This window comes from Arvicola amphibius, chromosome 3 (genome assembly GCF_903992535.2).
Source record: "Arvicola amphibius chromosome 3, mArvAmp1.2, whole genome shotgun sequence".
Lineage (NCBI taxonomy): Eukaryota > Metazoa > Chordata > Mammalia > Rodentia > Cricetidae > Arvicola > Arvicola amphibius.
This window is the reverse complement of record NC_052049.1, coordinates 183,384,950-183,398,761: the sequence shown is the minus strand read 5'-3', so window position 1 is coordinate 183,398,761 and position 13,812 is coordinate 183,384,950. Positions and strand designations below refer to the sequence as shown.

General features: G+C 38.2%; 1 protein-coding gene across 1 annotated transcript in view; it reads left to right on the top strand.

Annotated features, from left to right (window-relative positions):
* Window positions 1-13,812, top strand: part of Zcwpw2 (zinc finger CW-type and PWWP domain containing 2) — a 122,221-nt gene that overhangs the window by 94,313 nt on the left and 14,096 nt on the right. Inside the window, exon 7 of the mRNA XM_038323172.1 lies at window positions 933-1,000. Coding sequence (XP_038179100.1) covers window positions 933-1,000 — 68 coding nt within the window. The remainder of the gene's footprint in view (window positions 1-932; window positions 1,001-13,812) is intronic.

Sequence of the window (13,812 nt, the reverse complement as noted above, 5' to 3'; positions counted from 1 at the left end):
CAAGTGTTAGGGATCAGTTCTCTCCTGACATCTGACAAGGTCTTGGTAACAAACTCAAGTTGTCATCCCTGTGCAAAAGTATCTCCACCCACTAAATAACTAATTCATTTTTATTTTTATTTTTTTAGGTTTTTCAAGACAGGGTTCCTCTGAGTAGCCTTGGCTATCCTGGAGCTCACTCTGTAGAGAAGCTGGCCTTGAACTTACAGAGATCTGCTTGCCTCTGCCTCCCGAGTGCTGGGATTAAAGGCGTGCACCACCGCTGCCTGGCTAGATAATTAATTCTTGAAAATGGACATTGATTTTGTTGTCTCAGTTACACACCACAGTAATCACATCCCACACACCACACACATGTACAGATATCCCCATTTAAGAGATGAAGAGACATGGCTTGCAGAACTGATTCATGGGAACTTCTGATTGGCAGTAGTGCATTGGCACAAATGTTTTCTGGCACTTGTCAGGAGCACAGTGTGATGGGAAAGTATGACTTTACCATCTGACAGAATAGGTTCTGTCATGGTCAGTGATTTACCTATGGTGCCAGACTTCTCATTTCTTTTTGTAGTTGCAGTTCCTCTTTACAATAATTACATAACATGTTTTGGGGAGATAATTGCATGAGGAATGCCTGTGCGACTCCTTGTTGAATTAGCTTCCCTGTGCTCTGTAACTGTTGGGATCACAGTGGCTTTCCGCACTGAATTGTGCTGTGTGAGACAACCAAGAAAAAAACACCAAAGATTGAGACCTGTAGAGTCACAGAATTCAGTTACCAAGAAACACACATTTGCATGTATGCAGTAAAATATATACATGTGTGTATGTGTACGTGTGCTTACATGCATATGTATATGTGTGTATGTGTGTATACATACCTTATGTGTGGAGTCGCTTGTTTGAAACTAATCTGTCAAAATCTTTTTCAGGAATGCTGCTTTAAGATGCTCTGTTGAAAATGTTTGTTCTGATGAAGCCTTATCAAAGGAAAACATGGGTATGTGAAGGCCTGGGATGGCTTTAGTTTCTTTGCCTGGATATAATTTCAAACAGTTGTTCTAAGTAGGGTTCATGGGGTTTCACAGAGACTGAAGTAACAGTCATGGAGTCTACATAGGTCTTCACTAGGTCCTGTACATGTTATGGTTGTTGACTTGGTGTTTTTTTTTTTAGGGTTGCTGACAGTGGGAATGGGGTGTTTCTCACTCTTTTGCCTGCTATTGAGATCCCTTTTCTCCTATTGGATTCCCACACCCAGCCTTGATGTGAGGGTTTATGCCTGGTCTTTTTGTATCTTGTTGTTCCATGTTTGGTTGATATCCCTGGGAAGCCTCCTCTTTTCTATGGAGAAACAGACTGGAAGAGTGGATCTGGAAGAAAGGAGTGGGGGGTACTGGGACCTAGGAGGGGAAGCTGCAGTCAGGATATATTATATAAGACAAGAATGAAAAATGTAGTTGTTGGCTTTTAAAAAGCTATTGTACTTGCATACAAGTATAAAGTTATTAGGTCATCTTGGTGTCAAATGGGAAACTTTTCTATTTTCTTTAAGTTTCTGTCTTCTTAAGTAAAATTTCTCTGAAGTTACCATATATTTAATGCTTTAAAATAAATCACTGACAGCTGTAGAGGAAAATTCTAGCAACTGATCTTCAACCTAGACCTCTCCATCCCAAACCTATCGGAATCCAAAGAAAGGGGGGAATGGACCTCATAACAACCTGGGGCCTTGTCAATGGAGACTGTTCTTTTGTTTCCTACTGCCCAGACCTGAATAATCACACAGAACATACTAATTGCAACATTGTTTGGCCTGTTAGCTCAGACTTCTTATTAACTAACTCCTTTTTAAGTGATTATATTGAGCTATACATTTTTCTGTGCTCCCCTCCTTTCCTATCCCCTCCCCTTCAACTCTTTCCCATGGTCCCCATGCTCCCAATTTACTCAGGAGATCTTGTCTTTTTCTACTTACCATGTAGATTAAAACCATGTATTTCCCTCTTAGGGTCCTCATTGTTGTCTAGGTTCTATGGATTGTGAATTGTAGGCTGGTTTTCTTTGCTTTATGTCTAAGAGCCACTCATGAGTGAGTACATATGATATTTTTCTTTCTGGGTCTGGGTTACCTCACTCAACTTGATGTTTTCTATATCCATCCATTTGCCTACAAATTTCAAGATGTCATCATTTTTTCTGCTGTGTAGTACTCCATTGTGTAAATGTACCACATTTTCCTTATCAATTCTTCGGCTGAGGGGCATTTAGGTTGTTTCCAGGTTCTGGCTATGACGAACAATGCTGTTATGAACATAGTTGAGCACATGTCCTTTGTGGCATGATTGAACATCCTTTGGGTATATACCCAAAAGTGGTATTACTAGGTCTTGAGGAAGGTTGTTTCCTAGTTTTCTGAGGAATCACCATACTGATATCTAAAGGGGCTGTACCAATTTGCACTCCCACCAGCAATGCAGGAGTGTTCCCTTTATACCATATCCTCTCCAGAATAAGTTGTCATCAGTGTTTTTGATCTTGGCCATTTTTACTGGTGCAAGATGGAATCTCAGAGTTGTTTTGATTTGCATTTCTCTGATGACTAAGGATATTGAGCATTTCCTTAAATGTCTTTCAGCGATTTTAGATTTCTGTGTTTAGGTCTGTACTCCATTTTTTTTGGATTATCTGTTCTTTTGATGACCAATTTCTTGAGTTCTTTGTATATTTGGGGGACCAGCTGTCTGTCTGATGTGGGGTGGGTTAGTGAAGATCTTTTCCCATTTTGTAGGTTACTGTTTTGTTTTGTTGACTGTGTCCTTTGCCTTACAGAAGCTTTTCAGTTTCAGGAGGTCCCATTTATTAATTGCTTATCTCAGTGTCTGTACTAATGTGGTTATATTTAGGAAGTGGTCTTCTGTGCCAGTACATTCAAGTGTACTTCTCACTTTCTCTTCTATGAGGTTCAGTGTGGCTGGCTTTATGTTGATGTCTCTGATCCATTTGTGCTTGAGCTTTGTACATGGTGATAGACACAGATCTATTTTCATTCTTCTATATGTTGAAATCTAGTTATGCCAGCAAATTTGTAAAATATGTTTTCTTTTTTCATTTTATTTTTTTTGCTTCTTTGTCAAAAATCAAGTGTTTGAAGGTGTGTAGATTAATATCTGGGACTTTGATTTGGTTCTAATCTAAACAGTCCCAAGTCTGTTTTTATGCCAATACAGTCTGTTTTCAGCTCAGTAGTAGAGTTTGAAGTCAGGGATTGTGATGCCTCCAGAAATTCCTTTATTGTATAGTATTGCTTATCAACTAACTCTTATATCTTAAATTAACCTTTTTCTATTAATCTATATATCACCATGAGGCTGCTACATGGCATTACATTTACTCTGCCTACTCTCTATCTAAATCTCTTCTAGCCTGGCTATCTTCTGCCCTGATACAGGCCAAAGCAGCTTTATTCATTAACCAATAAAAGCAACACATATACAGAAGGACATCTCACATCAGAGCTCAAGAAGGATGCTTAAAAGAAGAAATCCCACACTAACTCAGAATTGAGAAATAGGTGGTTATTTATTTAGGGGCAGCTCACAAATCAGAATCCTCTGCTGGAGCAGAGATCAGAAATCAAAATCTGCAACCAGAACAGAGAGGCCGGAAAAGAGAGGACACACAGGCTCTGCATCAGCGTATATAGTATAAGAGGCAACGCCCCAGTAGGCGGGTAACCACTAGCTGTAAGTCTTCCTACAGCACCTCCCCCTTTTGTTTAAATAAGAGAGTTCTAAGTCTAATATAAAATTATATACAATAAGAACAAATATATTCAATAATTATCACATCCTAACTATTTTAAGTCTTATATAATTAATAACTTGGTCAAGTCCTAAGAGGAAAGTAACTACAACTATCTAGTCTTCAACCCCATTGAAGATCCTAGAAGGGAAATAATATTACTAGAGTAAGCAGGAAGTGCAATCAAGCAACTTCCAAAATGTGCAACAAATGACAGAGACAATTGGCTACATGGGCAGTCACCCAAAGTGTCATTTGCAAAGTTGAAGCAACCAACTTTGACTAAGGCATAGAATAACTGAAAGACCATTTTCAAAGGCAGGAAAATTTCAAAACTGTTTTTCCCTGTCTTGGCAAGATTTGACAGTCCTGCTTATCTATTTCCAGATACTATGTATCTTGTCAGTGGTTGAGGCATGGGCATGTCTTTACCCAAAGGTCAGTTTGCCAAGAAGAAAAGCTCCAAGTGGAGTGTCTTCGGTGCTCAACATTCTCTCGGTAATAGATTGGTGCTGCCAGGAGCAATCATGTCTCACTTCAACAGAACCCTAAGTTATTTAAATACATATTCTACAGCTCTTTGAAGTGGTTGAATATTCCCTTTCTATGCAGAATATAATCTCTATGTATCTAAAGAACCTTATTAGTCTAACTATAAGTATTACAAATATAGATGACTATTGTTCTATAATTCTTAATATCTATATAACTTAAAGACTAAGACTCCATATTAGAATATTATACAATAAACATTTGTGTACCAAATGAGGACAATGACCTCAAAATGTAAACAATGTATAAGTATCTTGATCAGAGGTAGAAATGTACATAGCAATATGGTAAATATATATCAATATATAAAAATGTTTTAGGCAGAGGTATAGCCATACATGCATACAATATTCAATATAATTTAACTTTGTACCAATATACAAGAATCTATACCAATGTAATTGCCTATAAATAATAACTCACAAGTATTCACTCTATTACTAACTATTATTATTAGTGTGAGTAAGCTCATACTAATCTATTATCCTATCCAATTTCACCCCTCTTTCTTTTTTCAAAGAGATCCCTGAGCCTATAAAATTTCCCCCCCCCCCAACCCCGAACCCTATGCCAATTATAGTCAACCCCTAAATGATATCCCTAACCCTGAGGACAAACTTTGTTGAGAGAGGGGATGTCATCTTCTAGAATTACTTCCAGCTGTCATGGGGGTGATGTTCTTTCTATGGGATCCTGTGAAAGTAAAATGATGGTTATGTTTCAAGATTATTGTCTGGTATAATTGCAAATAGTCTCTGAGTAATTTGGTAGGGTTTTTCTGCAGTTCCTATTTGGAGGTTTGGCCAGAATATTTTTAAAAAGTGCACCATTTCAGCTAACCAAGTTGGAACCATCGTGAGCAGTTGGTACCCAAAGCAAGTCTTGTAGTAGTTCAATCAGCATCATGACATCATATCAACCAGGTGGAGTTGTTGTTGTGGGGCCCCATCTTCTTTCTGGAAACTTCAAAGATTACTACAGGAAAATTCTTCATTGTGGAAAACTTAAACATTATTTATATAGACATATACAGATATTTATATATATATATATGTATCTCTCTCTATATATATATGTATATATTCAATGAAAGGTACAATAGAGACAAAAATAGATATGAAGAAAAGTAATTTTTTTTCTAAATTATTTTTTCTTTCCCATATCATATGGTTCTTGTCATGAGACAGAAACTCTGAATTTTTCTTTTAACAACATGCTTATATTTAGAGGACAGAGCCATAGTCCAACTCCAAAACCAGCTCTATATATTATAAATATATATGCACACACATATAGATGAATGTATATGTTTTATCACTTCTATTTACAAATCATATTTGATTTTCTTGATGATCTTTATTAGGTAGTAATTTTTCCATCTGTCAGCATCCAAACATCCAGGGTCTCATGATTTTTGAAGATAAGTATTTTTCTGCAAAAACAAGAAGAGAACCCTGCCCCAACCCTTATGAGGTTTCCTTACCACCTGTATGGATGTCATCGTTGTGGATGAGCTGTCATTTCTCTTTTTCAAGAGGTTTCTCCTTTTCAAACCTAATCTTTATCAATTTTTATGGTATCCATAGTTTTTCTTCTCCTGTGGAAACAAGTACAAAACCCCTTCCCCAACACGGCACATCTCCTGGCTTCCATTGTAAGGTCAGCACATCCTTGAAATAAACCAGTTGATTTAATTCAGAAGACTTTTCTCTTGTCCAGTGTCTCTCTGCTGTTTTGTCCCTTTTTCATTAGCGTTAACAAATTCAAGGTTAATAAGGCATTATGTAATCTACTTCTGGGGCCATTTTCCACCCCTTTCTGTTTGTTTAGCATAACCTTTATAGTTTGATTTGATCTTTCTGTAACTGCTTGACCTGTAGGATTGTGTGATATACCTGTAATATGCTTAATATTATAATAAGCAAAAAAACCAGTTTCTTTTTTTTTCTTTTTTTTCTTTTTCCCTAACCCTAACCCTAACCAAAAAAAAAACCAGTTTCATTTTTCTAGAGACATATGCTGGAACATTTTCTGTCTTTATTTGTGCAGGTATATCCATGGTGGCCATAACTTTTAATAAATGTGTAAATGTGTGATTACTGAATCAGCCTTTTCTGAGCTTGAAGCAGTTGCCCACTAAAAACCTAAATAAGTGTCAATGATGTGTACATATTTTAATTTTCCAAATTCTGCAAAGTGGAACACATCCATCTGCCAGATTTCATTCCTTTGAGTGCCCTTTGGGTTAGTCCCTGGAGGTAGTGGTGTTTGGCTATAGGAAGAGCAAGTAGGGCATCTCTTTATAATCTCCTTAGCTCATTGCCATGTAATAGAAACCTCTTTCTTTAAACCTTTGCTATTGACATGATGTTTTTTTATGAAATTCCGAGATCTGCAACATACTTCCAATTAATAATTGATCAATTTCTGTTTTACCTTGTGCTAGAGGGCCTGGCAGACCAGTATGGGACCAGTTGTGTGTTATGTATATAGGACAAAGCCTATTCTTGATTATGTCTTTCACCTGAATAAATAATAAAGGCAATTCTGTATAATCTGGTATAAATTCAGTGGTTTCAATGTGCAAGATAACTCTTTCTGCATATTATGATGAATCAGTAACTGTATTAAGAGTTTCTTTAAAATCCCTTAGCACCATGAGAATAGCATATAATTCTGCCTTCTGGACAGAATTATAAGGGCTTGGTTACACCATACTTAATTCTTCTGATTTGTATCCTGCCTTCCCTGATTTGTTTGCATCAGTATAAAAGGTATGAGCTCCAGTTATTGGAACATCATGTACAATTCAGGGAAGAATCTAAGAAGTTCTCTTTATAAGGTTAAGTCTATCACTTTTGGGATAATTGCTATTAATTTCTCCCAAAAATTTAGCACAAGCTCTTTACCATGGTTCATCATCTTCCCATAACTTTTTTGTTTTTATTTCACCAGTAGTGAAAGGCTCTAATCTCTGCTGGGTCTATACCTGCTAATTGATGAAGTCTCAATTTACCTTTTATAATCAATTCAGAGACTTTTTCCACATAAGTTTTAATTTTTTTACTTGGTTTATGTGGTAAAAAGATCAATTTCAAGATAATATCATCCTTCTGCATTAAAATTCCTGTAGGAGAAATTCTGGAAGGCAGTATGACTAAAATACAATTAAGATTTGGAAGCCGGGCAGTGGTGGTGCACGCGCCTTTAATCCCAGCACTCGGGAGGCAGAGGCAGGCGGATCTCTGTGAGTTCGAGGCCAGCCTGGTCTACAAGAGCTAGCTCCAGGACAGGCTCTAAAAAAAAAGCTGCAGAGAAACCCTGTCTCGAAAAACCAAAAAAAGAAAAAAGAAAAAAAAAAGATTTGGATTCACCCTATCCACATGTGCCTCCTGTAATTTTTCCTCAACAATTGTCACTTCCCTTTCTGCTTTAGATGCTAATTCTCTGGGACTATTCAAATCTTTATCACCATCTAAGGTTTTGTGTATTATGATATAATAATTATGAATTATTAGATCAGGTGTGATCCTAACAGCTGGCTGTAGACTGGGAAATGTCTCCTAACAATCTTTGAAAGTCATTGAGTCCGCAACCAGTCTCTCCTAATTTGTTCCTTTTGTGTCCTAATTTTGTGCAAACCTATTTTATAACCTAGGTAATTGACAGAATCTCCTCTCTGTGTTTTTTCAGGAGCAATTTGTAACCCCCAATTTGGCAAAACCTTCTTTACTTCTTCAAACATTCTTTCTAAAGTATCCATCTTCGAATCAGATAGCAAAATGTTATCCATGTAATGGTAAATTATAGACTTAGGAAATCGCTTACGAATTATTTCCAATGGCTGACATACAGAGTATTGGCCCAATGTAGGGCTATTCAGAATTCCTTGTGGGAAGATAGTTTATTGATACCTCCTAATAGGCTGAGAATTATTATAAGTAGGCACTGTGAAGGCAGATTTTTCTCTGTCCTTTTCTTGCAAAGGTATAGTGAAGAGACAATATTTCAAATCAATAAGTATAAGAGGCCATCCTTTTGGTAATAGAGAGGGCAGAGTAATTTCAGATTGTAGAGGGTCCATAGGTTGAATACCATATTGACAGCTCTTAGATCTGTCATCATTCTCCATTTACCAGATTTCTTTTTTACAACAAATACAGGAGAATTCCAAGGGCTGGTTGATTCTTCAGTATGTGAGCATCTAGTTGCTCTTGTACCAGCTGTTCTAAACCCTGCAACTTATCTTCAGCAAGAGGCTACTGCTTAACCCATATAAGCTTCTCAGTTAACTATTTTAAAGGTAGGGTTGTTGGTACCTCTAAAGGTTTGCTAGTTGCTTTATGTTCTTGTACAGCCCTAATAGTGACTTTTGTGTATAGTACCTTATAATATCCTTTACAGAATTATGAGTTCCTGGGACTGCAGGAATGTTAATCTGGGTATTCCATTCCTCTAGTAGGTCATGACCACATAAATTTATTGCAATATTAGCCACATATGAACTCAGTTTCCCTCTTTGATCTTCTGGCCCAATACAGTCAACCCATATTGTGCTTTGTTTAACGTGAGATATGGTTCCATTTCCTGGTAATTGAACATCTGCCTCCTGAAGAGGCTAATTTGGATGCCAAGATTCTGGAGTAATGATACTCACATATGCACCCATGTCTATCAAACCAACAATTACAGTGTCATTTATATGCACTCTTAGCGTTGGTCTTTGATCATTTATAGAAGTCTGCCAGAATATACGTTTCTAATTTCCTATTGGAATTTTTGACTTATCCTCCCTGTTTATGCTATCATTTAGAATACTATAGTCTTTTACAGAAGGTTCTGGATTTTTAAATTTTCCTAGTGAGACATGTCCTTCACATTTACTGGGAATGACTAGGCCACTTTTGACTTGGGGGCCTGTGAGAGGCCCCTCAAGGAGTTTCCCAATGGTATTGAGTTGCCTTGTCTGTCTTTTGTTGATCTGCATTCATTGGTCCAATGTCGGCCTTTGCCACACCTTCTACATATACCTGAAGGCTGAGTCCTCCTATTTTTTCCATTCCCAAAAGAGATATTATTCCTAGGAATTCCTTGTCTACAATCCCTATTCTACCACAATTAAAACATTTGGCATTTTGATGTCTCCTCATTCCTTTGTAAATTGCTTCCCCTACCCAAGATTCAGTATTATAGTCAAATGTCTCAATGTTCATTGTATGCAGGATCCATTCATCCATAGGTTCTGATCTAAGCTTTAAAGGTCCAAGTATGCATTCTAAGTTGGCATTTTCAAAAGCCAGAGATTCAATAAGTACTCATCTAGCATCTGGGTCTGTTACTCCTATTTGTACAGCCTTACTTAATCTTTGTAAAAAGTCACTAAAAGGTTCTCTCTGGCCCTGTTTAACCCTGGTATATGATTCAATTCTTTTTCCTAGTTAGTGAATCCTGTCCCAAGCATTTAAGACTGCTTTATGGCATAGGATCAAGATTTCTTCATCATAAAGAGCTTGAACCTGTGGATCAGCATAAGGGCCTTGACCAAGAATTTGATCTTTGGAAGTCTAGGCTTTTTACTTTTCCCTGTTGTTCCAAAATTTTGGCTTCTTCCCTGAAATAGATTTTAAACGGTAATTGAGGTCTATAATCCAGGACTGCTGAAACTAACTGAAAGAAATCATGTGATGTTGTTTTGATGCTAGAAGCCCAAGTCTTTATCATCTCTTTAATAAATGCAGAATGCAAGCCATAAGTTACAACAGCTTGCTTAATTTCTCTTAGATCATTCATTCCTGTAGGTAACCATCTACCTTTGGATCCTTTGGGGCCTTCAGAACTTGATGCTTTATCAGAGTAGATTATAGGGTAGGAAGCTAAAACCTTGGGTAAGTCATCTCTGACAGCTACTGACAATGTTGAATCCTGTCCTTGTACCTTGTGCCTTCTTTCCCTGTTCATCAGATCCAAAAATTTCCTCAGTTGTTTCAAATCTTTTTTTTTTATTGTCTTTTGTAAAGCCTGAATCTCCTGGCCTGTATATATTTCTAGTGATTTCATTGACGCACCTAACCTCTGGTCCTCATTCTGCACATGTGATTCCAAGGTCTGAAGTTTCTTCTTTAAAGATAACACCTCATCCTTGGACATTACTTGAATAGTTGCAGATTGCCATCCTGGAGAGACAGTCTTTCTGCTAACTTATCATAACTTTTTAACAAACGTTGATTATCAAATTCAACAATATGATTCTCTCAGATAACTTCTTAGTACCCTTAGATATGGATTCAATTTTGTCTATAAAATTAATGCTATCCTTTTTAATAGTATTAATTTTTAGGCAACTTTTGATTTTTGATGGTATTAATCGTGTCAACTAGCTATTCATTATTAGTCTATAAAGACTGTATCATTCCTAAAAGTATCATATTCTTCCTTAATGATAGAATATGGAGAAGAAAACTGAAACCCAATGCCCAATAAATTGAAGTATCACCATAGCCATATAAGCCTCGCATAATACAATTCATAGTATTATCAAAACAGTTACTAAAAGTTGCAATATTAATGAAGTCTGCCATATTGATTTATTAATTACCTGTTATCTGATCCAGTAAACTGTAATCTTTATTGTCCAGCAGATGTCGTGGTTGCAGAGTTGCGACTAGAAGCAGTGCAACCAGTGGTGACAGGAATGGTCCTGGGCTGCTTCAGTTTCTGAGCCGCTTTAGTTTCCCGCCTTGGTACTGGTTAAATACTGAGAAATATAATTTGCTTGACAAATTAAAAGCAATTAAATCAATTCCATACATGGAGCAAGAAATCCAGAACTCACAGACAGGGAGCAGAAACTGGAAGCTGTATAAGTCACCACGTGGCAAGGAACCACCCCAGAGAATGCAGCAGTGGTGCATGCACTTGGGAAATTTCCAAGTTGCCACATGCAGTAAACTCTGCTGTAGCAGAGATTCTATTTTAAAAAAAAAAAAAAAAACGCTTAGGTAAAAGCAAGCCAAGAGGGCAGGGTTGGGAGACAATCTGGGTTGTGGAATGGCTAGGCCGTTAGGCTGTCCACCCAGTAGGCGTGGAGTCCAAATCCACATGGGCACCAAATGAAGAAGGATGCTTAAAAGAAATCTCACACTAACTCAGAATTGAGAAATAGGTGGTTATTTATTTAGGGGTAAACTCACAAATCAGAATCCTCTGCTGGAACAGGGATCAGAAACCAAAATCTGCAACCAGAACAGAGAGGCCGGAAAAGAGGACGGACGCAGCTCTGCATCAGCGTATATAGTATAAGAGGCCATGCTCCAGTAGGCAGGTAACCACTAGCTCTAAGACTTCTTACTGCACAGGGCCTAGGCAGAATTAATTTCCTTAGTTATTTTTCTATTGCTGTGATAAAACACTATGACCAAGGTAAAGTATTTAATTTCACTTATGGTTTCAGAGTTACAGTACATGGTAGTGGAACAAAGGAATAGTTGAGAGCTCACATTTTGATCTACAACCAGGAAGCAGAGAGAGAACACTGAGAATCAGAGTCTTTTGAAACCTGAAAACCCATCTCCAGTAACACACCTCCTCCAACAAGGTCACACCTAGTCCTTCCCAAACAGTTCCACCATCTGGGGATGACATATTTAAATGCATGAACCTGTGGGATCATTCTCTGTAGGTAGAGGTTGCTTGTTTATTCCCCGGTCACACAGACCCAAAATAATCAGACAGAAACTGTATTAATTAAAATCTGATCAGTCTATTAACTCAGGCTTCTTATTAACTAACTCTTACATATTAAATTAACCCATTCATATTATTTTATATTTTACCACAAAGTTCTTGGTTTAGAAGTAAGGTTCTAGGGTATTTGTCTCCTTCAGCAGCTACATAATGTCTCTCTTTCCCCACCTTCTTTCTCCCAGCATTCACTTTAGTTTTCCTGCCTATCTCTATTCTTCCCTGCCGTAGGCCAAAAAAGCTTCTTATTAACCAATGATAGTAAAACATACTCACAGCATACAGAGGGAAATTCCACATCAATTCTTGTTCAAGCCACCATAATATTAGATACATTAGAGTTGGAAATGGAGTGCAAGCAGAAAGTTAGACTCTCATGCTGCTGATTGGTTCATCCATCTTCTTGAGTTTTGAAAAGCAAGCTGATGCTTATTTGCAAGGTGGAGCTTGGCAGTTCTGTTTCAAGCTCATCACATCAAGGGCTTCCATTCCCATATCCCTGTATTATGGAGGAGCAGCGGGTTGCGTCCCACTGCCCAGCTAGCTTAACCCCCAAAATAACCACACAAAAATTGTATTAATTAAATTACTGCTTGGCTCATAAGCTCTAGCCTCTTCTTGGCCAACTCTCACATCCTGATCTAACCCATTTCCGTTAATCTGTGTATCACCATGAGGTTGTGGCTTACTGGGAAAGATTCAGCGTCTCTGACCTGGTGACGTCATGGTGGCTCAGCTCAATCTGCTGCTTTCTTCCTCCCAGAATACAGTTCTGTCTTCTCCGCCTATCTAAGTCCTGCCCTATCAGGCCAAGCAGTTTCTTTATTGATTAACCACTGAGAGCAATACAAATACAGAAGGACCTCCTACACCATATCCCCAGCCTCACCTCCACCCAGCACTAAGCAACCTATACAGAGATAGAATGAAGGTTTGACAGTGGGGATTGTGACAGGACAAGAAGAAACGGTATCTGTACAATAAATGTGAAAGTACAGAAAATGTCTGTGACAGTCATCTTGCATTTTGGAGGCAAAGTGGGATCTGAATTGAAGAAGGCATAGAGAAACCTAGCCCTTCCTAGGGCCATTTGTCAGGGATATAAGAATGGTTAAGCAGTGTGAGAAGAAACTCCATTAAGCACCGTAGAGAATGTTAATTTCATGGTAAGTCCTTCACATTCACACAGTCATTAATAAGAAGTTTTCCTTCTTCCTATGAATAGCCTAAACTCTTGAGAACAAGTTACTCAACCACTGGAGCAATGCTGTGGTTGGTTATAGAATGACCCCAGAGGCTAATGTTTCCAGCATTGGTCCTCAGCTGGTCTTGCTGGTTTGGAAGCTTGTGGGAACTTTCTAGGGAATGCACATCTGGAGGAAGTAGATCCATAGAATGTGCCCTTTAAAGTTGTACTAGCTTCCAAGTCCTCATCCTACTCTGGTGCTCTGCCCTGCTGTGTACTCCAGATGTTTACCAAGCACCAGGCTGAGCAAGTAGGATCTGAAACCCTCTGGAAAGTTGTTTTCGTCAGCCACTTTGTCACAATAAGAAAATTAAAACAGGTAACAGTTGTTAGATCCCTTCCCAATTGGAAACCGCCAGCCAGGTGGCCTCCAAGACAGCCCAGTTATTTCAACACCCACTCCCATCAGCACTATGAGTAGCATTTGACTCTAGCAGCAGGAAGCGTGGCTGCTGGCCCCAGGACTCCTG